The following is a 22400-nucleotide window of genomic DNA, read 5'->3' on the forward strand; positions in this document are numbered from 1 at the left end:
TCCCGGCTAATTTTTTTTTATTTTTAGTAGAGACAGGGTTTCGCCATGCTGGCCAGGCTGGTCTCCTGACCTCAAGTGATCCACCCATGGAGGCCTGGGATTACAGGCGTGAGCCACCGTGCCCAGCCAAAGTAATTATTAACTCCACAGAAAATAAAAGGCTGTGCAGGAAGTAAAATTAATCAAGTCCATATACAGACCTCGGATACATTTTGTTTGCGCTATCCCGCACTTTATTTTGTAATTAAACACCACTATTTAAAAATCAGGAAAATTGCACATAAAAATCCAGAATTTTAGACGTAAAAAAAAAAAATTGCTAGGTCTAGATAAACTGCCTGCATTTACTCAAGAACAGCTTCAAGTGCAGCTGCAAGTGGGCGCTCTGGAGTTCCCCAGTCTCCACTCACTCGCCCTCCCACACCCCACATGCCTCAGCATTGCCTATCCCACTCCACCAGCCCAGTCTTTCACCGCCCTAGGAGCTCTCCTACGCCTACGCAAGCTGGGAAGGATCGCGGGACAGCATGGACAACAAAGGGTCGTCTCCCGCACTCCGTATGAGGATTAGGTACTGGTCGCGGGGCAACCGAAGCCTTTCTTCCTATCACCTAACGCTCCACTTGAGCCCTCAGCAAAGACGGTACCCGCCGAAAAGGTGTGGCCGGAAGCTGGAGACGTGGCTTCCGGACGGGCGGCGCGAGGCTCGCCTCGTTTCCGCCGGCGCTCCGAGTGACGTAGGAAGCGCGCCGCGCACCTCATGGTTCCGGGGACAGTTAGGGCGGCGGATGGAGGTCAGCGGTGGTTCTGACGGCGTAGGTCTTGTGGCACGGGGAGAAGGGGCGGCTGGGCGTGGGTTTCGAGGCGTGGCTGGGAAGGTGTCAGGGGTCCTGGGATGCGGTGAAACTGGGGAGCAGGTTGGGACGCGGTGGGATGCGGTGTGCCTGGCCGTCCGCTCGTTCCGTGCTGGCTTGCCAGTGCGCACGCTTCCTCTCTCATCTAGCTCGCGCGGCCGGGCCTGGAAGACGCCGCCCCTGTTGACCGTCCATGACCCCAGCGAGCCAGTTTTCGTGACTTAGTGCAAGTTGTTTTCTCTCTGCATTTTAGAACTAAAGTTTTGGATTTTTGTTTGCCTAAACCCAAGTCCGGTTCCTGGGCTTCCGTTTACTCCGCTAAACTGCTCTTAGGGCTCTTAAAAAATCGGAAAGGAGGCTGGGCGCGGTGGATCACTTGAGGTCATGGTGAAACCCCGTCTCTACTGAAAATACAAAAATTAGCCAGGTGTGGTGGCGCAGGCCTGTAATCCCAGCTACTTGGGAGGCTGAGGCAGGAGAATCGCTTGAATCCGGGAGGGGGAGGTTGTAGTGAGCCGAGGTCGCGCCATTGCACTCCAGCCTGGGCGACAGAGCGAGACTGCGTCTCGAAAAAAATAAAATAAGTCGGAAAGATTTCTCCACTGTACTTAAGCTCAGAAAGTGGTAGATGTTGCGTTTGGGCAAATACTCCGACTGAGATCGCTCTCTTTTTTTTTTTTTTTTTTCTTTAAGTGGAGTTAGACTAAGCTTTTTACAGCTGCAGTAATCCCCTCATGTAAAAATAAATGTGCTGGCCATATACCAAGTTCCAGGAAGTGGAGAAAGTTCAAACGTACATTCTGCTTTGGCAGAAATGAGGCCCGGGTGAACGTTTTAGCTTGCCCTTGTCATGTGTGTTCCCTGGGTCATTTAATCGCTGTGGGGAGCTAGAATAGCTAATAGATTTTTTTTTTTTTTTTTTTTTTTGAGACTGAGTCTCGCTCTGTCGCCCAGTCTGCAGTGCAGTGGCGCGATCTGGGCTTACTGTAAGCTCTGCTTTCTGGGTTCACGCCATTCTCCTGCCTCAGCCTCTCGAGTAGCTGGGAGTACAGGTGCCCGCCAGCATGCCCGGCTAATTTTTTTGCATTTGTAGTAGAGACGGGGTTTCACGGTGTTAGCCAGGATGGCCTTGATCTCCTGACCTCATGATCTGCCCGCCTCGGCCTCCCAAAGTGCTGTGATTAGTGATAACAGGCGTGAGCCACCGCCCCCGGCCGATAGAATTGTTAAAAGCACATTGCTGGAGATGGCAACATTGAGTTTGGCCTTGGAAGGATGAGATGTGTTTTAAAGGGCCTGATCGGGGGAGGAGGAGACCCGGATAACAAGTCCTGTAAGGTGGGGTGGAAGTGCAAGGCCTGTTTAAAATGGGGCCTTGTGTTGTTGGGAGGCAGAAAAAGGGCTAAGACTGAAAAAATCATTCTGGGCCATGTTATGAAGCGCTGCTTCTTATTGGTTCAGAGTTTTTGCTGTTAGAAATTTGGTAGGGGGGAGTTTAGTAGGCTAGTGATGTAATCTACCTTGGATTCGAGAGGCTCACACCTATGTCTGCAGTGTTAAAATATATCCACAGAGGCTTTGGGAATGTGAATTCTTCCTTTTTTTTTTTTTTTTTTGAGATGGAGTCTCACTCTTGTCACCCAGGCTGTAGTGCAGTGGTGTGATTTCGGCTCACTGCAACCTCCATCTCTGAGGTTCAAGCAATTCTTGTGCCTTAGCCTCCCAGGTAGCTGGGATTACAGGCATGCACCATGATGCCCAGCTAATTTTTGTATTTTTAGTAGAGGTGGAGTTTCACCATGTTGGCCAGGCTGGTCTCAAACTCCTGACCTCAAGTGATCCACCCGCCTAGGCCTCCCAAAGTGCTGGGATTACAGGCGTGAGCCACCATGCCTGGCCAAGTCCATAATTCTTTTTTGAGACGGAGTCTTGCTCTGTCGCCCAGGCTGGAGTGCAGTGGCCAGACCTCAGCTCACTACAAGCTCCGCCTCCCGGGTTTAAGCCATTCTCCTGCCTCAGCCTCCCAAGTAGCTGGGACTACAGGCGCCCGCCACCTCGCCCGGCTAGTTTTTTGTATTTTTTAGTAGAGACACGGTTTCACCGTGTTCACCAGGATGGTCTTGATCTCCCAAAGTGCTGGGATTACAGGCTTGAGCCACCGCGCCCGGCCCAAGTCCGTAATTCTTAATCCTAGTTACCCTTGAAATTAAAAAAAAAAAAAAAAAATGCTGTCTGGGTCCTGTCTGCAGAGATGCCATCATTTAGGAGACCTTGGGCAGGACCTGGGAATCTGAATTGTTGAACCACATCCTAGGTGATTTCAAATTACAAGCAGGATGAAAACCTTCCCACCCAGGCTGTAATGCTCCTGAGTTTTGATATTTGATGGCATTCTGTACTGAAACAAAAATCCTGTGAGATTTTTGCTTCAGAAATACTATTACATGCCTATGGATTGTCAAGAAAGACAGTCTGATTTTACAGATAGGGTGGCTTTGACTCTATTTCATTTGTCAAATTTGTGAGTCAGGAACTGCCCCTGTAGTAGCCCCTTCTCTCTCCTTTTTCTCTTCAGGGTTTGGAATCAGTTGCTAGGAGTCTTGTCTCTCTGCCACCCAGGACGTTATGGCAGCTCACCTGGTAAAGCGATGCACGTGCCTCCTGAGAGAAGCTGCTCGTCAGGCCCCTGTCATGGCTCCAGTTGGCCGACTGAGACTTGCCAGGGTAGCCCATAAGACTCTGACTTCCTCAGCCACCTCACCCATTTCCCACTTCCCAGGTTCATTGGTGGAGCTGGTGGAGAAGGAACAAGCGTTTACTCCCTACATAGAGAACCAGGTGGACCGTCTCATCAAGAAGGCCGCAAAGCCAGAGGAGCTCCTGGAGCTCCTTGGTGGCAGTCACCACTTGGACAACAATCATGCGGCCCTAGTACTTATCCGGCTCTCTCACTTGCTGTCTGAGAAGCCAAAAGACAAAGCCTTGCTTATACAGGATGCCCGCTTTCAGCAACTTCTCTGTCTGCTCAACAGTCAGGTGGGTGCCGGAGTGTTGTCTGAGAGCATGGACAAGAGAAAAACAGCCAGAAATGCTGGGGTCCACAGCAGCCAGTGCTTACCAAACATAGACAGGGGCCCTGCATGTCTTGTGGTATTTTTCATTTTTTTATAAATTTCAAAGTGTTTTATTGTGCTTTCTCTTTGTTTATCCTTACGAGAGCCCTGTTAGGTAAATATTGCTATGCTTGTCTTACAGACAGACAGCCGAGATGCTTAGTAATAGAAGCATGGGAAGCGAGCCTGGTTCTCAGTTCTTTGGGTGCTTTCCCCCTCACCGTATAGTCTGGACTTGTATTGCTCTCTGCCAGTGTCTGACTGATGGCAAGGCACTGTTCTTGAAGCCAAAGGAGATGCAGCATAACCGATGGAAGGTCCTTGAAACTTGAGACAGACGTGGGCATGATCTAGCCATGTTCAGACCCTCCCTCCGAGGATGACCATGGAGAGAGGCAACAAGACCCATTTGTGTGGCACTGAGCAGGGCAGATTTCAGTCTGCTCACTGTGAGGGACTCCCTTCTTAGAGAGTCTTCCCCGGGGCTCCATGTACAAAAACAGGAGTACAGACTCCTGCTGTGGCTAAGCTGGCCCTAACTCCCTGGTCTGCTTTGCAAGGGAGGTGCTGGGGCACTGAAACCATGTTTCCGGTTGTCAGGTGTAATGAAGAGAAAGGCACTATCCAAGGAAGGAGTTAAGTATGTATATATTTGCATGTGTCGTGTGGACTGGGGTTACAGTACATACTTATTTCTTGCTGGGGATATAATTCATAAAATGAACTTAGTTAGGTCCCGTTGTTATTTGGCTATAATTCTAATTGCTGTTTATTGACTCTTTACTCACATGTGATTTAAGTCTTATGATGCAAGACTGAACATTGTAACAAAATTATAAGGCAAGTATCTGTAATATAATAACAGCTTTCTTTTCAAAGATTTTCCTGCTGTCCATGAAACCAGAAGGTAGACACCCAGATCTTCTGTAAGATTAGAATTTACTCCAGTACTTTCTCCCTCCTCCCCAGCCCTTCAGACAGCGGCTTCTCTGTTCCCAGGTCACCTCCTTGAAAGTGTGGTTTCTGCTTTCATTCATAAGTGAAGAGACTGAACCTGAGGGTTCAGTGTTGAGAGACTTGGCCCAGGAAAGGACGGAGCCACACTTGTTTTACCATCTGCTCTCTTCTGCGAGGATGGAGTCAGGGCCAAAGGGCTCTAGAGCCACCCATGTTGACAGTCTGGGCCCTGTGGAAACAGTACCTGAATAGCAGTCACCCTCTTCAGAAACAAAGCAGGCTCCAGCAGAGAGGGTGGGCCATGGTGCAGGTTCGGATCCAGAACTATATAGAAATAAGTTCACCTTTGTTTACCTGTGCAGCAGGGCTGATGGTTCTCATGGGATGTTGGTGTCTCATAGGGGTACACAAAGAGAATGATGCCCGGCATTTAGTAAGAACCTGTTCAGAGGTGCTGCTGGTAGCAGCAGCAGCTTGGTCATCCCCAGGAGGCCTCTGCATTTGGGTGCTTAGTGATACCAGGGGTCTTTTTACCCATATGTCAAAGGCTCTCCTGCAAACCTTTGTGCCCAGGGTGCTCCTCCTCTTGCAGGCAGTTGAGAGTCTGGTGTGCTTGGGTGCCACATCCCTGGAGGATAAAGATGGTGGTTCACTGCCTAATGCTCTGCAGGGATTCCTGCTTATTGCAGCAGTTGCATTCCTAAGAAACTTCACATTGCCAGAAACTGTGAGGTTAGTTTGTTAGAGAACAGTTTAGGGATTGGAGCTTCTCTGACTCAAAAACAAATTATTTTACTGGAGAAAAACCAGTGTTTTTTGTTTTCTTTATTTTTGTTTTGTTTTGTTTGAGACGGAGTCTCACTCTGTCACCCAGGCTGGAGTGCAGTGGCACAGTCTCAGCTCACTACAGCCTCCATTTCCAGGTTCAAGTGATCTTCCCACCTCAGCCTCCTGAGTAGCTGGGACTACAGGCGTGTGCCACCACACTTGGTTAATTTTTGTATTTTTAGTAGGCACAGGGTTTCACCATGTTGACTAGGCTGATCTCAAATTCCTGACCTCAGGTGATCTGCCTGGCCCAAGTTTTTAATACCTAAAACTTTTCACGTCATTGCAAGTAAAAGTCATGAATGATAACAAAACTGATCTTAGCAAGCCTAAGTGCCACCTTCTCTACCATCAGGTCACATCCATCAGGCTCAATTTTTTCTCTGACCTCTTGTATTGACTTGACAGCTTTACTTGCAGCTCAAGTCTGTGTGCCCACCACCCAGAGCTGTAGCCAGGACCATGTAAAAGAGTGTGGTCTCTCTTTAATCAACTACATTACGTCAAAGCTTCATTGGGGAAACTTGGAGAATTTCCCTTGCCACTCATAGTTCTTGCTTGCAAGCAATTGCAAATGACCTCAGCCACCTTGAGCAGAAATGTGCTATTTATTGTAACCTAGAGGATCAGGCTCAGAGGTGTACCCTCGGATCTGGCCGGTGCCTGAGGGGAGCTCCTGCTCTGCTGGTACTTGGCAGCCATGTCAAATTCAGTGCCTGCCCTGCCCATGGTAGCCACTGGCCCAGAAGGCTGCCACAGAAACACTGTGACTCATGGGCCCTGTTCCTGTGTCCCAGGCTCAGGGATAAATTTGGTTACAGACACCAGGCATCTAGGCCTCGAGGCTGAGCAAGGCTGCGAGGAGCAGCAAGGCACCCTGGCCCTGTTACAACAGAGTAGGGAACTGATACTGTCTTCTCTGAAGAGTTGTAGTAAATGCACGTGAAACAAGGTTCAGAGAGGGGGCCTCCAGCTCACACACAGGACTGACAGTGCCACATTACTTCTCCTGTGTCCTTTCTCTGCCTAGATAAACTTGGTCTGGCATGGTACCCTCTCGAGGTTGCTGCGGAGCCTCTATGCTCTGGGCCTCCCCAGGACCTCCAAGGAGCTGCAGTCAGTGGAGCAGGAGGTCCGCTGGCGCATGCGGAAGCTCAAGTACAAGCACCTGGCCTTCCTGGCAGACTCCTGTGCCACCCTCTCACAGGAACAGCACTCCCAGGAGCTGCTGACTGAGCTTCTCATGCACCTGGAAAGGCGCTGGACAGAAATTGAAGATGGCCGCACATTAGTGACCATCATGATGAAAGTGGGACACCTCTCAGAGCCACTGATGAACCGCCTGGAAGACAAGGTACTGGGCCTGAAAGCAGGTGGCACCCAGCCTGCCTCCCCTCGGCTTTGGACTTGTTCTTTGGGTGACAGTTGTCTGCAGAGGGGTGCATTGTATGCACTGGGATCAGAGCCCCGGGAGCTTCTGTCTGGAGCCTCAGGCATCACATGGGGTAGGACCGGAGGGCTCGGAGCTGCAACAGGTGATTGCCCTGTGGCTGCATTCATCAAGCACCACTTGCTCCTCCCAACACAGGCACTTCCCTGATTGCACCTTTATCTTTCCCCCAAACCCCGTCACAGCACAGTCTTGAAAAGAGGGCATGGCAGGCAGCTCCTAAAGTAACACAGGTACTGCCCAGGCCTGGCTTCTGGCTAGAATTCTCCTGGAGATGTGGTAACCCCTATCAGCTGTAGCCCTGCAGTCAAGTCAAATTCAGTGCCCGTTCCTGTCATAGCGGGGGCTGGCCCAGATGGCTGCCACAGCAAGCTCCACAGCTCATGGGCCCTGGGTCGCCTATCCTGGGACCTGGGGATAGTTTGGCTGTGGACACTACTCCAGGTCCAGGGGTTCCCTGGGGTGGATGAGGAGGCAGGCCCTGCACAGTGGTCCTGTGTTTAGTCAGCTCAGGCCCAGTTGCTGTCTCACAGGGGCTGCACTGGATGGGACCATGGGACCCCTGCCCCCAGCTCGTCCCTGCCGCCCCAGGCCATTGAGCTGACCTCTGCGCGGCTGTGGTTGACAGTGCCTGGAGTTGGTGGAGCAGTTTGGCCCCGATGAGCTGCGGAAGGTGCTGGTGACACTGGCAGCTCAGAGCCGGCGGTCCGTGCCCTTGCTGCGGGCCATCTCCTACCACCTGGTGCAGAAGCCGTTCTCTCTGACGAAAAGTGTGCTCTTGGACCTGGCCTACGCCTATGGTGAGCCCTTTGGACAGAACAGTGGAGAGAGGGGAGCTCTGGCCCTGCAGATACCTGCAGCCATGTCAAATTCAGTGCCTGTCCTATGCATGGTAGGCACTGGCCCAGAAGGCTGCCACAGAAACACTGTGACTCATGGGCCCTGTTCCTGGGTCCCAGGCTCAGGGATAAATTTGGTTACAGACATCAAGCAGCGAGACCTTGAGGCTGAGGTGGGGTGAGGCTGGTGGGATTGCTGACCCTCCGCAGCTAAACCCTGTGATCTGCTCTGTCCCGAAGGCAAACTTGGCTTTCACCAGACCCAGGTGTCCCAGCGCCTGGCTGCCGACCTGCTGTCCCTCATGCCCAGCCTGACTTCTGGTGAGGTGGCCCGCTGTGCCAAGTCCTTCGCCTTACTCAAGTGGCTCAACCTGCCACTGTATGAGGCCTTTGCCCAGGTGAGCCAGGGCCTGGCCCCAACTCAGAGAAGCTGGCTTCCTGGCCATCTGCTGGGAACCATTGCCTTAGTCGGGAAAGCAAAGCCAGTCTGAAAATGCCCACTTGTGGGGGCAAATACATACTTCTTGCATTTTGGCTTATATTGAAAGGGCTGCTATTCAGTTCTCAAAAAAGTGTTTGAGAACTGTTTCCTCTGTTCTTTCACTGACCATCATAAGTGCTTCCATCCGTTTTGGGGTAGCTGTAGCAGGTAGCAGCATGGCTGGTGAGGCTGAGAATCCACTCAGAACTGTCTCCTGATCACTGATCTCCGCCCCCCCCCCCCCCCCCCGCCAAAGTGGAACTGTACAGAAAGATGACACCTGCATTTTCGTTTATGTGTGACCAGTCTAAACTAAGTTTACTGGTTGGAGAATATTTCTAAAGCCCTTACTGAAAAGAAGCAGTTTCTAAGTGTCCCAAGCCTCTGTGGGTAGTTGCTGCCAGGCGAAGGAGGATCTGGGCCTGTGTAAGTCCTTCTCTGTGCCCAGCAGAGCTCATGGGCCCCAGATGGAGGGTCCTCCCGTTGCTGCTGGCCATGCAGGCTCCCCTCAGACTCAGAGCTGGGCAGGAGGACAGCGTGCTGGGCAGAGAGCTTATTCTGTCCATCTGCTATTTCTGACCTATCCAGCACGTCCTGAACAGAGCGCAGGACATCACCGTGCCTCACCTATGCAGCGTACTTCTGGCTTTTGCGCGTCTGAACTTCCATCCAGACCAAGAGGATGAGTTTTTCAGCCTGGTACGGCCTCTGGGGTCCCACTGCTTGACGTTTACCCTCCCCTGCAGCTAATTGTTCATGAACTGTCCTCCCAAGATCAGCTCGGGCTGGGCGGAGGGGGAGGGGCCGCTATGTGTGGCATGAGGGGGCAGGGGGAGCTGGCTGGAGCCAGGCATCCTAGGGATCACTGAGAACAAACATGAAATCCTGCTGTCTCGCTGACTGCCCTGCCAGGCAGCGCTGGGGGGTCCTGCCTCTGGTGCTCCTTTTAATGCCCTGTTGATGCTCAGAAGCTCCAGTGGGCCTTCATGCTATGTGCCCCAGCTCAGGATAGGAGGGGGAGCCTTGTTTATGAAGACTTCAGGACAGCCACAGAGGCCAGCAGGCCACATGTGACCCCAGGCTCCCTAGGATTCCATCAGGGGTTTGCCTGGTACAGTCCTGAGAACAACCAGCCAGGGGCTGGGAGCGCTTCACCTCTTGGATGTTCTCGTCTCTCAGAGGAGCAGAGATTCCTCCTCCCTTTTCCCAGGTACTCACTTGGAGACATTATGGGAGAAGGGATTTTGTTCCCTGCCGGTAGGTTGGTTGTAGTAAACCTAATCAAATGCCAGCATTCAGCAGCACTCTTCCTGCTGTCCAGAGTGATCTTGGGGCATGAGGAAGATTCCTCGTACCTTCAAGCCCAGGATTGCTCCAGACCTCACCAAGGGCCAGGGTTCTGCCTCTTGTTCCCCAGTAGCCTCCTCTGGCCTCATCCCAACCGGGCCAAGACCACATCTTGGACTGTGACTCACCCATGGCTATTTGCAGCCCCTTAGGAGAGCCTGCTTTCCCCACCACACCCTATCCTTAACCAGGTACATGAGAAGCTGGGGTCAGAGCTGCCAGGCCTGGAGCCAGCCCTGCAGGTAGACCTGGTGTGGGCCTTGTGTGTGCTGCAGCAGGCACGGGAAGCAGAGCTGCAAGCCGTCCTCCACCCTGAATTTCACATCCAATTTCTAGGTGAGCCCCTTGCCCCTAGTACTACTGGAACTGGGGAACTGCCTGGTCTTGTCTGCCTAGTGCCATGTGAGGATTTGGGGCAGATGGAGGCCAGGGCTGTCACTCCCCGTTGCTCTCCATCCCCTCCCTGTGGGTGGCCAGCAGACTATAACTCTGCTGCCTCCTGACCCAGAGAACTGGGCTGGGACTGGGTGTAGGGGTGCTACTGCCCTCTCATCCAGGGTCTCCCCATCTCTGGCCCCTAGACCCACCTCCCTTTTTCTGCTTGTTCCCTAGGGGGCAAGTCTCAGAAGGATCAGAACACCTTCCAGAAGCTGCTCCACATCAACGCCACTGCCATGCTAGAGCACCCCGAGTACTCAGGTCCCCTTCTGCCAGCCTCGGCTGTGGCCCCTAGGCCCTCAGCCCTTGACAGGAAGGTGACCCCCCTGCAAAAGGAGCTGCAGGAGACACTGAAGGGGCTGCTGGGGAGCGCCGACAGGGGCAGCCTCGAGGTGGCCACGCAGTATGGCTGGGTGCTGGGTGAGGGCTCCCCCTGGTTGGCACAGGGCCTGGCACTGCCTGAGTCTAACAGGACTCTTCTAACCCACCCCCTCTGCAGTAAGAACTGACCTAGGGAGCTGTAGGGTGTCAACCTGGGCTCCCCACAATCCCATCTTTGTTCATCCTTCCTGTGGGGGGGTTTCTGAGGGATGTCCCCCAACATGTTCTCATCCCACACTTCTGCCCCAGATGCTGAGGTGCTGCTGGACAGTGACGGCCAGTTTCTGCCCGTAAGGGACTTTGTGGCACCTCATCTTGCCCAGCCAACTGGGAGCCAGCCACCACCTGCAGGGGCTAAGAGGTAGGTGGCCAGGGACCTGTTGGCCATGGCCCCAGTAGAGGCCATGGGGGCACCATGGATGTTGGACTGCATATTCTTTGCTTTCCCTCTTTGCCCTCTGAGGGGCTGGGAGACTGGAAGCATGCCAGCTACCCCTTCTTCCTTCCAGGCTAGCTTTCCTGCGGTGGGAGTTCCCCAACTTCAGCACCCGAAGTAAGGACTTGTTGGGTCGCTTTGTTCTGGCCCGGCGACACATACTGGCTGCAGGCTTCCTGATAGTGGACGTGAGTACCTCTTGGGCAGGTGGTCACTACACAGGGAGAATCCCCAACCCCCACTAGAGAGGGGATCAGGTGGAACTGAGCCAGCAGGTATAGACACATGCCCTGCCTGTGGCCCCAGGCCTCTCCCAGGAGCTCAGGGAAGGAGTTTACTGTGGATCCTAGGTGCTCCAGCCTCCCCTCTAACCTTCCTAGCATCTCACCCCGTGGGTGAACCCAAAAAGGCAACCAAGCCTGCTCATTCAGCTTAAGAGATGGGCAGGGTAGGGCCCATTCACAGATGAGCAGCTCGAAGCCCAGGAGGCTGCACAGCTGTTGGGGCTCTGAGTGCAGCGGCTCTGCCCCCTTGGTCAGCCTGTTGTCAGGAAAAGTAGGACCAGTGGGACTGGCAGGAGCAGAAAGATGCAGGTCCTGGGCCTGACTCTGGGTTCACGCCTGGGAGACCTTAGCTAAGATCAAAGGGGGCCACCTTCCCTGGAAAGCGCCAGTGAATGAATATGTGGCTTCATGAGCCACACAAGCATTCTGTTTTCTTCTTTGGGTTGTTGCAAGATTTTTAACTGTTTAAAATGTAGAAGCCCTTCTTGGGCCTCCGAGTAGTGTGCAGACCTCTCCAGTACTGACAGTGCTAGCGCCTCTGCCCGCCCGCACCACCTGCAGTTCATGGGCTCTGCCTTGAAGACTTGGAGGCCAAGGGGCAGGTGTGCAGAGCTGTTGGTCACCAGAGGTGTTGGGTGAGGGGTCAGTGTGAGGACAACAGGCAAGCAGGCAGAGCCACTGGCTGGAAGGGATCTCCTTGCCCATGTGACCTGTCTCCCCTGCCTCCTTCTAGGTCCCATTCTATGAGTGGCTGGAACTCAAGTCTGAATGGCAGAAAGGCGCCTACCTCAAGGACAAGATGCGCAAAGCAGTGGCTGAGGAGCTGGCCAAGTGACTTGTGCCAGCAGCATGGGCCGCCTGCCTCTCTGCTGGAAGTCTAGCCGTGGGTGGGCAAGAAGGGTCACCCTTGAGGACAAACCTCCGTGCAGGACCTTGGCCAGAGTGGGGAGGGTGGCCAGCTGCTCTGAGGGACAGAGCATCCTCTTGTGTGTAATAAATCTTTTAATTTTGGTGTTAGACCCCTGGGGCCTTCCCAGGCCTTGTCACCCTCTGCACTCTCAGCACTTGTCTGTCTGCTTTGGGGAGCAGGGCATGGTTCTCCAGAATCTGCCCTGTGCACTCCCCTGCCATGCCCAGCCCAAGAGGGCTGCTTTCGGGACAGACCTGGGTTGTCACCTGCCTGTTTCTCTCAGCTGCTTCCTTTCATGTGTGCATATTCACATGTGCCGGCCTCTTGCGTAGGGGTCTCTCTCAGCCCCAGAAGACAGGTGGAGGCCTAGAATTCTGAACCTCCAGGGCAGAGGAGCTTCCCAGGGAAGCTGATTGGAGGTTCAGTGCATGGCTGGGGGTTCTGATGGAGCTGTGGCTACTGAACCACAGCCATCCTGCGAGGCTTTCTCACATCAGTTGTCTCACACTTAGCTGAGTGAAAGGCACCCTGACAGCATGTGGTGACAGGCGCGATGTGAGGGTTGGGTGAGCACTTGGAAGGTGCTGGCTCTGGGAGAGGAGAAGATCCCACTTGGCTGACACCGTGGCACCAAGAGCCAGATTCCATCGTTGTCTTCACCACCCTGACCAGAGCCCTGTGCTGTCATCTAGGAACTGGCTGCCCAAACAGGGTCTTGGTGGCCTCCCTGCTGCTGCGGGGGTTACCAGATGCTGGGAGGCAACAAGCTTTCTACCTTGCAGCCTCTCTTCAGAGACACCCATTGGCAGAACCTAACTAAATAGCAGTCAGGGAACTGGGTTGCCTCCAGCCATACAGAATGGAGAGCGGGACAGTGGGGTGGAGCTGAGAGTGGAGAGGCCCACCGCCCCCAGCACTCCAGGCTCCCCACCCTAAGCTGTTTCCCCAAAAAGAACAAGTCTAGTCACTGCTCTGATGGTTGGCCACTCACCCAAGCATTGGGGTAGTTTCTGCTGGCTTTACTGGGCACCATCAGGCACAGGTGACCACGGTCCTTGTTTGCACGAGTTTTAGGGTTACCACGGGAGTGGTCCCTCACACAGTGGGAGGGGAAAGAGCTGCCAGAGATGATTTCTGAAGCAAGGAAGAGCATCTCAAAGTGGAGACAGCCAGGACAAATGCCCAGGGTGTGGCATCAACTTAGTGCTTAGAGTGGGATGCACAGAGTCTGCAGGGCTGAGACCAAGGAGCTGAAGGAGCCAGTTCAGGAGGGCCTGGTGTGCATCTAACCAAGGAAATAAAAGCTCATCCTTGGAGCCCCTGACTTTCATTTTGAGATAATCACAGGTTCCTGTGCAGTTGTAAGAATCTGTGATTTGCTCAATGGCAGAGTAGGATGCAAGGTCACACCCCAATACTGACATGAGCACAGGTCAAGCAGAGAGCATCTCCTAAGGGCCCTCACATTGCGCTTTATACTCACGACCTCCTCGTCCTTCACCACCAGCAACCACAAGTCTTTGGTCATTCTAAGAGTGTCAGGGAATCACAGGATGTGACTTCTGGAATTGTATTTCTTGACTTGGCACAATTCTCTGAAAATTTGAAGTCTTAAATTGCATGTATCAGTAGTTTGTCTTTTTCTTGGTGTTGCATCTGTTTTGTGCTTTATTCCGTGATGTGGCTGTAACAACCATTTGCTCCCTTAACCCTGGGGCGACATCCTGGTTGTTTCCAGGTTTGGGATATTACTGATAAAGTAACCAGAAAATCTATGTCTAGGTTTTTCTGTAAGTTTTCATTTCTCTGGGATAAAGATTCCCAGGAGTGTAACTGCCAGGTCAGATGGAATGTGTGTGTTTCTCTAAAAAACTACCATCTTTTCATCTCTTTCTGATAAGTTGTTGATAAGTACACATTTATTTCCCATCTCTGGTGAAATGTCTTCTCGTGTCTTTTGCCTGTGTTGTACTTGCATTTGCTTTTTTATCAGTCTTGAGAGGACTTTGTAAGACTTACATTGAGATATTTTTGTTTGTTTTTGCCTCTAGATGTCAGTTTCTCTGGAACCATTTGTTGAAAGGCTATCCTCTCCTGTTGACTTTCGCATTTTTGTAAAGTCAGTTGGGCATATTTGTGTGGGTCTGTTTCTGCATTTTCGGTTCTGTACTGTTAATCTATGTTATCTGTCTGCCAATATCGCATTCTTGATTATCGTAGCTGTAAAGCAGGCTTATTGGGTGGCATGATGGGTTCTCCTACTTTATTTTTAAGAATTGTTTTAGCTATTCTAGTTCCTTTGCCAATCCATGTAAATTTTTGAAAAAGCTCGTCTATGTAAAAACAAAACACGAAAGTCTTACTGAGGGTTTGATAGGAATTACATTAAACCTGTAGATCAGTTTGGGGAGACATGACATCTTTACTGTGTGGAATCTTCCAGTTGAAACAATAGCCATCTCTATCCAAGGGTTCAACCAACCCCAGAGTGCAAAAGCAAAAAATAATACAAGAATGCAAATTTAAATAACAGCATAGCTTTTATACCATGTTAGATATTTTCAGTAGCCCAGAGATGGTTTAAAGTTCACAGGAGGATGTGCAGATTATATGGACATGCCCTGCTGTTTTCTATTAGGAACTGGAGCATGTGTGGATGGATACCAAGGGATGACTAGATATTTATTTAGGCCTTTGCTTTTATCAATGTTTTGTAGTTTGGGTTTTTTGTTTGTTTGTTTTGTTTTGTGACAGAGTTTGTTCCTGTTGCCCAGGCTGGAGTGCAATGGCGCGGTCTCGGATCACTGCAACCTCCACCTCCTGGGTTCAAGTGATTGTCATGCCACAGCCTCCTGAGTAGCTGGGATTACAGGCACCTGCCACCATGCCTGGCTAATTTTTGTGTTTTTAGTAGAGATGGGGTTTCACCATATTGGCCAGGCTGGTCTCGAACTCCTGCCCTCAGGTGATCTGCTCGCCTCAGCCTCCCCAAGTGCTGGGATTACAGGCGTGAGCCACCACACCCAGCCTGTAGTTTTTGTTTTGTATTACATAAGTCGGCCATGTGTGGTGGGATCACGCCTGTAATCCCGGCACTTAGGGAAGCCTAAAGGTGGACGAATCAGCTGAGGCCAGGAGTTCAAGACCAACGTGGCCAACATTGTGAAACCCCATCTCTACTAAAAATATAAAAATTAGCCAGGCGTGATGGCGGGCACCTGTAATCTCAGCTACTCAGGAGGCTGAGGCAGGAGAATCACTTGAACCCAGGGAGGTGAAGGTTGCAGTGAGCCAAGATTGCACCACTGCACTCCAGCCTGGGTGACAGAGCAAGACTCTATCTCAGAAAATAAATAAATATGTGTGTGTGTGTGTGTATATATGTATGTATGTATGTGTATATATGTGTGTGTATATATATGTATACACACACATACCCCTAAGTCATGATTTTGGAGCAATTATAAGTGGTATAGTGTGCTTAATTTTGGCATTCACACGTTGATTGTTAGCATATAGAAATGGGATTGATTTTGTGTGATCTTGCTAAACTTTATGCATTTTTTAAATTCCTTTGGATTTCCTATGTAGATATTTATGTCCTGAAAACAGGAATATTTTTATCTCATCCTTTCAAATCAATATGCTTTTTATTTTGTTATTTACAAACCACTTTATTAAAACATAATTCACATGCCATACGCTTCACCCATTTAAAATGTATGATTCGGCTGGGTGTGGTGGCTCATGCCTGTAATCCCAGCACTTTGGGAGGCCAAGGCCCCCAGATCTTGAGCCCAGGAGTTCAAGACCACCCTGGGCAACAGGCAAAACCCTGTCTCTATTTTTTTAAATACAAAAATTAGCCTCGGTGGCATGCACCTGTTGTCCCAGCAACCCAGGAGGCTGAGGTGGGAGGATCACCTAAGCCTGGGAAGTCAAGCCTGCAGTGAACCATGATAGCACCACTGCATTCCAGCCTGGGCAACAGAGTGAGACCCCATCTCACAAAAATGTATGAGTCAGTGATTTTGTCTCTTTGCAGATATATGCAACCATCACCACAATTTTAACATTTTCTAAACCTCATATGCTGTACCTTATAGTTATTACCTGCCTATCTCCCCCCAATCCCCATCATATGCATGCAGCCATTTCTCTATAGATAGAGTTTCCTTTTCTGAACTTTCATATGAGTTAGATCATACAAGATGTGGTATTTTGGTATTTTGTGACTGGCTTCATTTACTTAGCATATTTTCATGTTTCATGTCACATGTATCAGTATTCATTCCCTTCTTTGGCTGAATAATATTCCATTATATGTTTGTGCCACATTTTGTTTATCCATTCGTCCATTGGTGGACATATGGATTGTTTCCACCTTCTGGCTAATATGAACTGATACAGTTTGGATATTTTGTCCCCCTCCAAATCTCATGAAATAGGATCACCAGTGTTGGAAAATGGGGCCTGTTAGGAAGTGTTTGGATCATGGGAACAGATCTGTCATAAATGGCTTGGTGCCATCCTTGTAATGAGTGAGTTCTTGCTCTATATTAGTTCACTTGAAAGCTGCTTGTTTAAAAGAGACTGGGAGCTGCTGCCCTCTCTCTTCTGCCCTCTCTCATCATGTGACATGCCTGCTCCCTGTTCACCTTCTGTCATGAGTAAAAGCTTCCTGAGGCCTTCCCAGGAGCCAAGCAGATGTTGGTACCATGCTTGTACAGCCTGCAGAACTGTGAGACAAATAAACTTCTTTATAAATTATCATCTCAGATATTCTTCTATAGCAATGCAAAATGGACTAATACATGAATAATGCTGCTATAAATATTCCTGTACAAGTTTGAGTATAAATGTATGTTCTCATTTTTCTCCACTACCTAGGAGTGGAATTGCTAGGTCTGTGGTAACTGTGTAGTCATTTAAGGAACTGCTAGACTGTTTTACATTCCCACCAGCAGTGTGGAAGGTTTCAGATCTCTCTACATCCTCAATGGCACTTGTAATTTGAGTTTTATTTTAGCCATGTTAGTGGGTATAAAGTGATTTCTCATTGTGGTTTTTGTTATTTCCCTAATAACTAATGGTTTTCAGCATTTTTTCATTTACTTATTTGGCCATTTGCATGTCTTTTGGAAGAATGTCTTTTTTAAGATTCAGGGAGTGGCCAGGTGGAGTGGCTCACGCCTGTAATCCCAGCACTTTGGGAGGCCGAGGTGGGCGGGTCATGAGGTCAGGAGATTGAGACCATCCTGGCCAACACAGTGAAACACCATCTCTACTAAAAATACAAAAAAATTAGCCAGGCGTGGTGGTGGGTGCTGTAGTCCCCACTACTCAGGAGGCTGAGGCAGGAGAATGGCATGAACCTGGGAGGTGGAGCTTGCAGTGAGCTGAGATAGTGCCACTGCACTCCAGCCTGGGTGACAAAGTGAGACGCTGTCTCAAAAAAAAAAGATTTAGGGAGTACATTAGGTGCAGGTTTGTTACATGGGTATACTCTATAATGCTGAGGTTTGGGCTTCTAATGAACCTATTACGCACGTAGTGAACATAGTACCCAGTGGTAGTTTTTCAACCCTTGTCTTCCACCCTCCCCACATTTGGATTCTCCAGTGTCTATTATTTCCATCTTTATGTCCATGTATACCCATCCATTGTTTAGCTCTCATTTATAAGTGAGAACATGCAGTATTTGATTTTCAGTTTCTGAGTTACTTCACTTAGGATAATGGCTTCCAGCTCCATCTTGCTGCAAAGGTGTGTGTATGTGTGTGCGCTGGGTAATTTATTAGAAAAGAGGTTTAATTGGCATGTGGTTCTGCAAGCTGTACATGAAGCATAGTGACATGTGTTTCTGGGGAGGCTCCCAGTCGTGGTAGAAGGCAAAGGGGGAACAGGCATGTCACATGGTGAAACAGGAGCAAGAAAGAGAGTGTGTGGAGTGAGGAGATGCCACACACTTTTAAATCACCAAATCTTGGCCGGGCACGGTGGCTCATACCTGTAATCCCAGCATTTTGGGAGGCTGAAGTGGGCGGATCATGAGATCAGGAGATCAAGGCCATCCTGGCCAACATGGTGAAACCCCATCTCTACTAAAATACAAATAATGATAATAATAATAATTAGCTGGGCGTAGTGGCACATGCCTGTAGTCTCAGCCACTCAGGAGCCTGAGGCATGGGAATTGCTTGAATCTGGGAGGCAGAGGTTGCAGTGAGCCGAGGTCACACCACTGCACTCCAGCCTGGCAACAGAGCAAGACTCAGTCCCAAAAAAGACCAAATCTCAAGAGAAAACTGTCTCAAAGACAGCACCAAACCATGAGGGGTCCGTCCCCATGATCCAAACACCTGCCACCAGGCCCCACCTCCAGCATTGGGGATTACAATTCAACATGAGATTTGGGTGGAGACACATACCAGACTATTATGCTGCCATAACAGAATACTGCAAACTGCTGAGTAATTTATAAAGAACAGAACTTGGCCAGGCAGGGTGGCTCATGTCTGTAATCCCAGCACTTTGGAGACCAAGGCAGGCAGATCATGAGGTCAGGAGTTCGACACCAGCCTGACCAACATGGTGAAACACCATCTCTACTAAAAGTACAAAAAATTAGCCAGGCGTCGTGTGTGCCTGTAATTCCAGCTACTCGGGAGGATGAGGCAGGAGAATCGCTTGAACCCAGGAGGTGGAGGTTGCAGTGAGCCAAGATCATGCCACTGCACTCCAGCCTGGGCAACAGAGTGAGACTCTTGTCTCAAAAAAAAAGAAAAAGAAAAGGAAATACAAGAAAAGAACTTTACGTAGTTCATGGTTCTGGAGGCTGGGAAGTCCAAGAGCATGGCACCAGCATCTGGTGAGGGTCATCCTATAGCAGAAGGCATCACACAGTGAGATAGCATGCACAAGAGAGAGAAAATGAGGCCAAACATTCTTTTATCAGGGGCTCACCCTTCAGAATCTAAACCATCCCATGTTAACAGCATTAATGATAGCCAAAAACTCATGGTCTAAATGCCTCTTGAAGGTGTCCTACCTCTTAATATTGTTGCAGTGCAGTTAAATTTCAACATGAGTTTAAGAGGGCATATTCAAACCATAGCATGGTGTGAAGTGTCAACTTTGTTTTGCATGTGGCTATCCATTTGTCCCAGCACCATTTGTTGAAAAGACTGTTCTTTCCCCGTATCCCTTTGAATGGTCTTGACACCCTTGTCAAAAATAAGTTGACCATAGATGTGTGGGTCTGCGTCTGGGCTCTCAGTTCTATTCCATTTATGTTTCTATCTATCCTTCTGCAAGTAGCACACTATCTCTTGATTGTTGTTGCTTTGTAGTAAGTACTGAAATTGGGAGGTGGTTTTTGTTTTCAAGATTGTTTGGCTGCTCTAGGTCCCTTGCAATTCTATGTGATTTTTAGAATTAACTCATCCATTTCCACAATGAAGTTAGTTGGGAGTCTGATAGGGATTGGGTTGGATCTTTAGATCTTGGGGATTGTTACCATGTTAATGTTAAGTCTTCTGACCCATGAACATGGGATACTTTCATATTTATTTAGATATTCCTTAATTCTTTCAACGTTGTTTTGGAGTTTCCAGAGTATTAGTTTTGAACTACTTTTGTTAAATTTATTCCTGAGTATGTTATTCTTTTTAATGCCAGTTTGAATCAAATTGCTTATTTTTTTAGTTTTAGAAACGGCCTTGCTGTGTTGGCCAGGGTGGCCTCAAACCCCTGGGCTCAGGCAATCTTTCTGCCTCAGCCACCCAAGTAGCTGGGACTATGGGTGTGCACCATCATGCCTGGCTCCTGGAATTTTCATAATCTCAGTGTTGGATTTTCATTGCAAGTTTACAGAAAAACAATTGATTTTTATTTATTTATTTTTATTTTTTTTATTTTATTTATTTATTTATTTATTTATTTTGAGACGGAGTCTTGCTCTGTCACCCAGGCTGGAGTGCAGTGGCCGGATCTCAGCTCACTGCAGCCTCCGCCTCCCGGGTTCACGCCATTCTCCTGCCTCAGCCTCCCGAGTAGCTGGGACTACAGGCGCCCGCCACCTCGCCCGGCTAGTTTTTTGTATTTTTTAGTAGAGACGGGGTTTCACCGTGTTAGCCAGGATGGTCTGGATCTCCTGACCTCGTGATCCGCCCGCCTCGGCCTCCCAAAGTGCTGGGATTACAGGCTTGAGCCACTGCGCCCGGCCAACAATTGATTTTTATATATGGATTTTGCATCCTGCAACCTTGCTGAACTATTATAATGTGTCTGTGGGTCTATTTTCTTTTTCTTTTTTTGAGATGGAGTCTTGCTCTGTTGCCCAGGCTGGAGTGCAGTAGCATGATGTCGGCTCACTGCAACCTCCACCTCCTGGGTTCAAGCAGTTCTCCCTACCTCAGCCTCCTGAGTGGATGGGATTACAGGCACCTGCCACCACGCTTGGCTAGTTTTTGTATTTTTCAGTAGAGACAGGGTTTCACCATGTTGGCCAGGCTGGTCTTGAACTCCTGACCTCAGGTGATCCACCCACCTCGGCTTCCCAAAATGCTGGGATTACAGGCATGTGGGTCTATTTTCATGTATTCTTTTTTAGTTCATTGAACTTTCTGGATGTGTAGATTATTGTTCTTCAGTAAATTTGAGAAGTTTTCAGTCATTACTATTTCATATATTTTTCTTTCTCCTTTTTCTTTTCTCTCCTTTTGGTTTTCCCATTATGTGTATGTGGGTGTGCTTAACAGTGTTCACATTCTCTGGAGTTTCTGTTCATTTTTCCTTTTTTTCTGTTATTCAGTTTGTATAATCTCTATCAATCTCTAATCTCTATCAAGTTCACTAATTCTTTCTTCGCCCACTGAAATCTACTGTTCAGCCCTCTTGTGAATTTTTTCTTTCAGATATTTTACTTTTCAACTCCATAATTTGCATTTTTAAAAAATTTATATCCAGCCTGGGCAACATGGTGAGACCTCGTCTCTACAAAAAAAATTTAAAAATTAGCTGGGTGTGGTGGCCCATACCTCAACTACTCAGGAGGCTGAAGTGGGAAGATCACCTGAGCCCCAGAGGTGGAGGCTGCAATGAGCCATGATCACGCCACCGCACTCCGGGGCAACAGAGTGAGAGCCTGTCTCAAAAAAAATTTTTTTAATTAAAAAAATAATTTATATCTCTTTGCTAATATTCTCTATTTGATGGAATATCATCATATATCTTCCATTACTTCTTTAATCATGCTTTCCCTTATTCTATGAACATATTTGTAGTGGTTATTCTGAAATATTTTTCTGTTAAAATCTGTTGCTTACACAGGCAGGTTCTGTTCCTGCATTTTTTTTTTTTTTCTGGTATACTAGTCATACTTTCATTTCTTTGCTAATTTTTTGTTGGAAAGTGGACATTTTAATAACATTAAATAATTGAACAGCACCCAATAGCAACTCTGGGTACAGGTCCAAACCCCCTCCCTTCTGGAGCTTGTATTGCTGTTTGCTTGTTTATTTGCTTAGTGACTAGCTGGATTATTTTGGTGAAGCCTTTACCTCTCCCCTACAATGTTCTGCCTCTGATGGTCCTCTTCAGGGAGGTGCAGCTATGTGTATGCCCACAGTCACCCTGGAATGACAGTGGTTCTGGTAAGGCTCTCCTACTCTCTTTTCCTAATCATGCCCAGCTGTTAAACTCCACTAATTGCCACTCCTAAACTTCACTGTTTGCTCTATTGTTTTCGATAATACTCCGGGCACAAATTCCTCTGCAAACTAATCCAAATTGTGGCCTCTTAGATAGAACAGTTTCAGAGGCCAGTGTTTTATATATTCTTTAATCCCAGTAGGGCTCCACCCAGCTGTCTTTTTTTTTTTTTTTTTTTTTGAGACGGAGTCTCGCTCTGTCACCCAGGCTGGAGTGCAGTGGCCGGATCTCAGCTCACTGCAAGCTCCGCCTCCCGGGTTCACGCCATTCTCCTGCCTCAGCCTCCCGAGTAGCTGGGACTACAGGCGCCTGCCACCTCGCCCGGCTAAGTTTTTGTATTTTTAGTAGAGACGGGGTTTCACTGTGTT

General features: G+C 49.2%; 1 protein-coding gene and 3 non-coding genes across 13 annotated transcripts; all 4 read left to right on the forward strand.

The window, feature by feature from the left end:
• The first annotated feature begins 737 nt into the window (after positions 1 to 737).
• Positions 738 to 12425, forward strand: TBRG4 (transforming growth factor beta regulator 4). Of its 10 annotated transcripts, none has more exons than XM_077996886.1 (12): positions 738 to 1080; positions 3430 to 3890; positions 6783 to 7106; positions 7388 to 7435; positions 7831 to 8002; positions 8282 to 8439; positions 9111 to 9221; positions 10061 to 10205; positions 10482 to 10727; positions 10938 to 11049; positions 11198 to 11312; positions 12142 to 12425. In XM_077996886.1, exons 2-12 carry the CDS (start codon positions 3480 to 3482, stop codon positions 12241 to 12243), a joined length of 1944 nt encoding a protein of 647 aa, XP_077853012.1. In that variant the 5' UTR covers positions 738 to 1080; positions 3430 to 3479; the 3' UTR covers positions 12244 to 12425. The 10 variants fall into 10 exon arrangements, with proteins under 10 accessions (XP_077853012.1, XP_014989082.3, XP_077853016.1 ...); XM_015133596.3 differs by having other exon boundaries at positions 738 to 815; XM_077996890.1 differs by having other exon boundaries at positions 738 to 815; positions 3634 to 3890.
• On the forward strand, positions 6446 to 6579 carry LOC114677232 (small nucleolar RNA SNORA5). Its single transcript, XR_003728523.1, has one exon. It is a non-coding gene; the product is annotated as a small nucleolar RNA SNORA5 (small nucleolar RNA).
• LOC114677233 (small nucleolar RNA SNORA5) lies at positions 7505 to 7640 on the forward strand. The gene has a single exon (XR_003728524.1). It is a non-coding gene; the product is annotated as a small nucleolar RNA SNORA5 (small nucleolar RNA).
• On the forward strand, positions 8058 to 8191 carry LOC114677231 (small nucleolar RNA SNORA5). Its single transcript, XR_003728522.1, has one exon. It is a non-coding gene; the product is annotated as a small nucleolar RNA SNORA5 (small nucleolar RNA).
• Positions 12426 to 22400: the final 9975 nt, after the last annotated feature.

The sequence above is a fragment of the Macaca mulatta genome, chromosome 3, assembly GCF_049350105.2.
Source record: "Macaca mulatta isolate MMU2019108-1 chromosome 3, T2T-MMU8v2.0, whole genome shotgun sequence".
Taxonomy (NCBI): Eukaryota; Metazoa; Chordata; class Mammalia; order Primates; family Cercopithecidae; genus Macaca; species Macaca mulatta.

Excerpts from the sequence above, each read along its gene's own strand:
- TBRG4 (XM_077996886.1), top strand. The coding sequence starts at position 3,480 with ATGGCAGCTCACCTGGTAAAGCGATGCACGTGCCTCCTGAGAGAAGCT. Across the intron at positions 3,891-6,782 it reads TCTGTCTGCTCAACAGTCAG|ATAAACTTGGTCTGGCATGG; the intron begins GTGGGTGCCGGA and ends TTCTCTGCCTAG. Across the intron at positions 8,003-8,281 it reads GGACCTGGCCTACGCCTATG|GCAAACTTGGCTTTCACCAG; the intron begins GTGAGCCCTTTG and ends TCTGTCCCGAAG.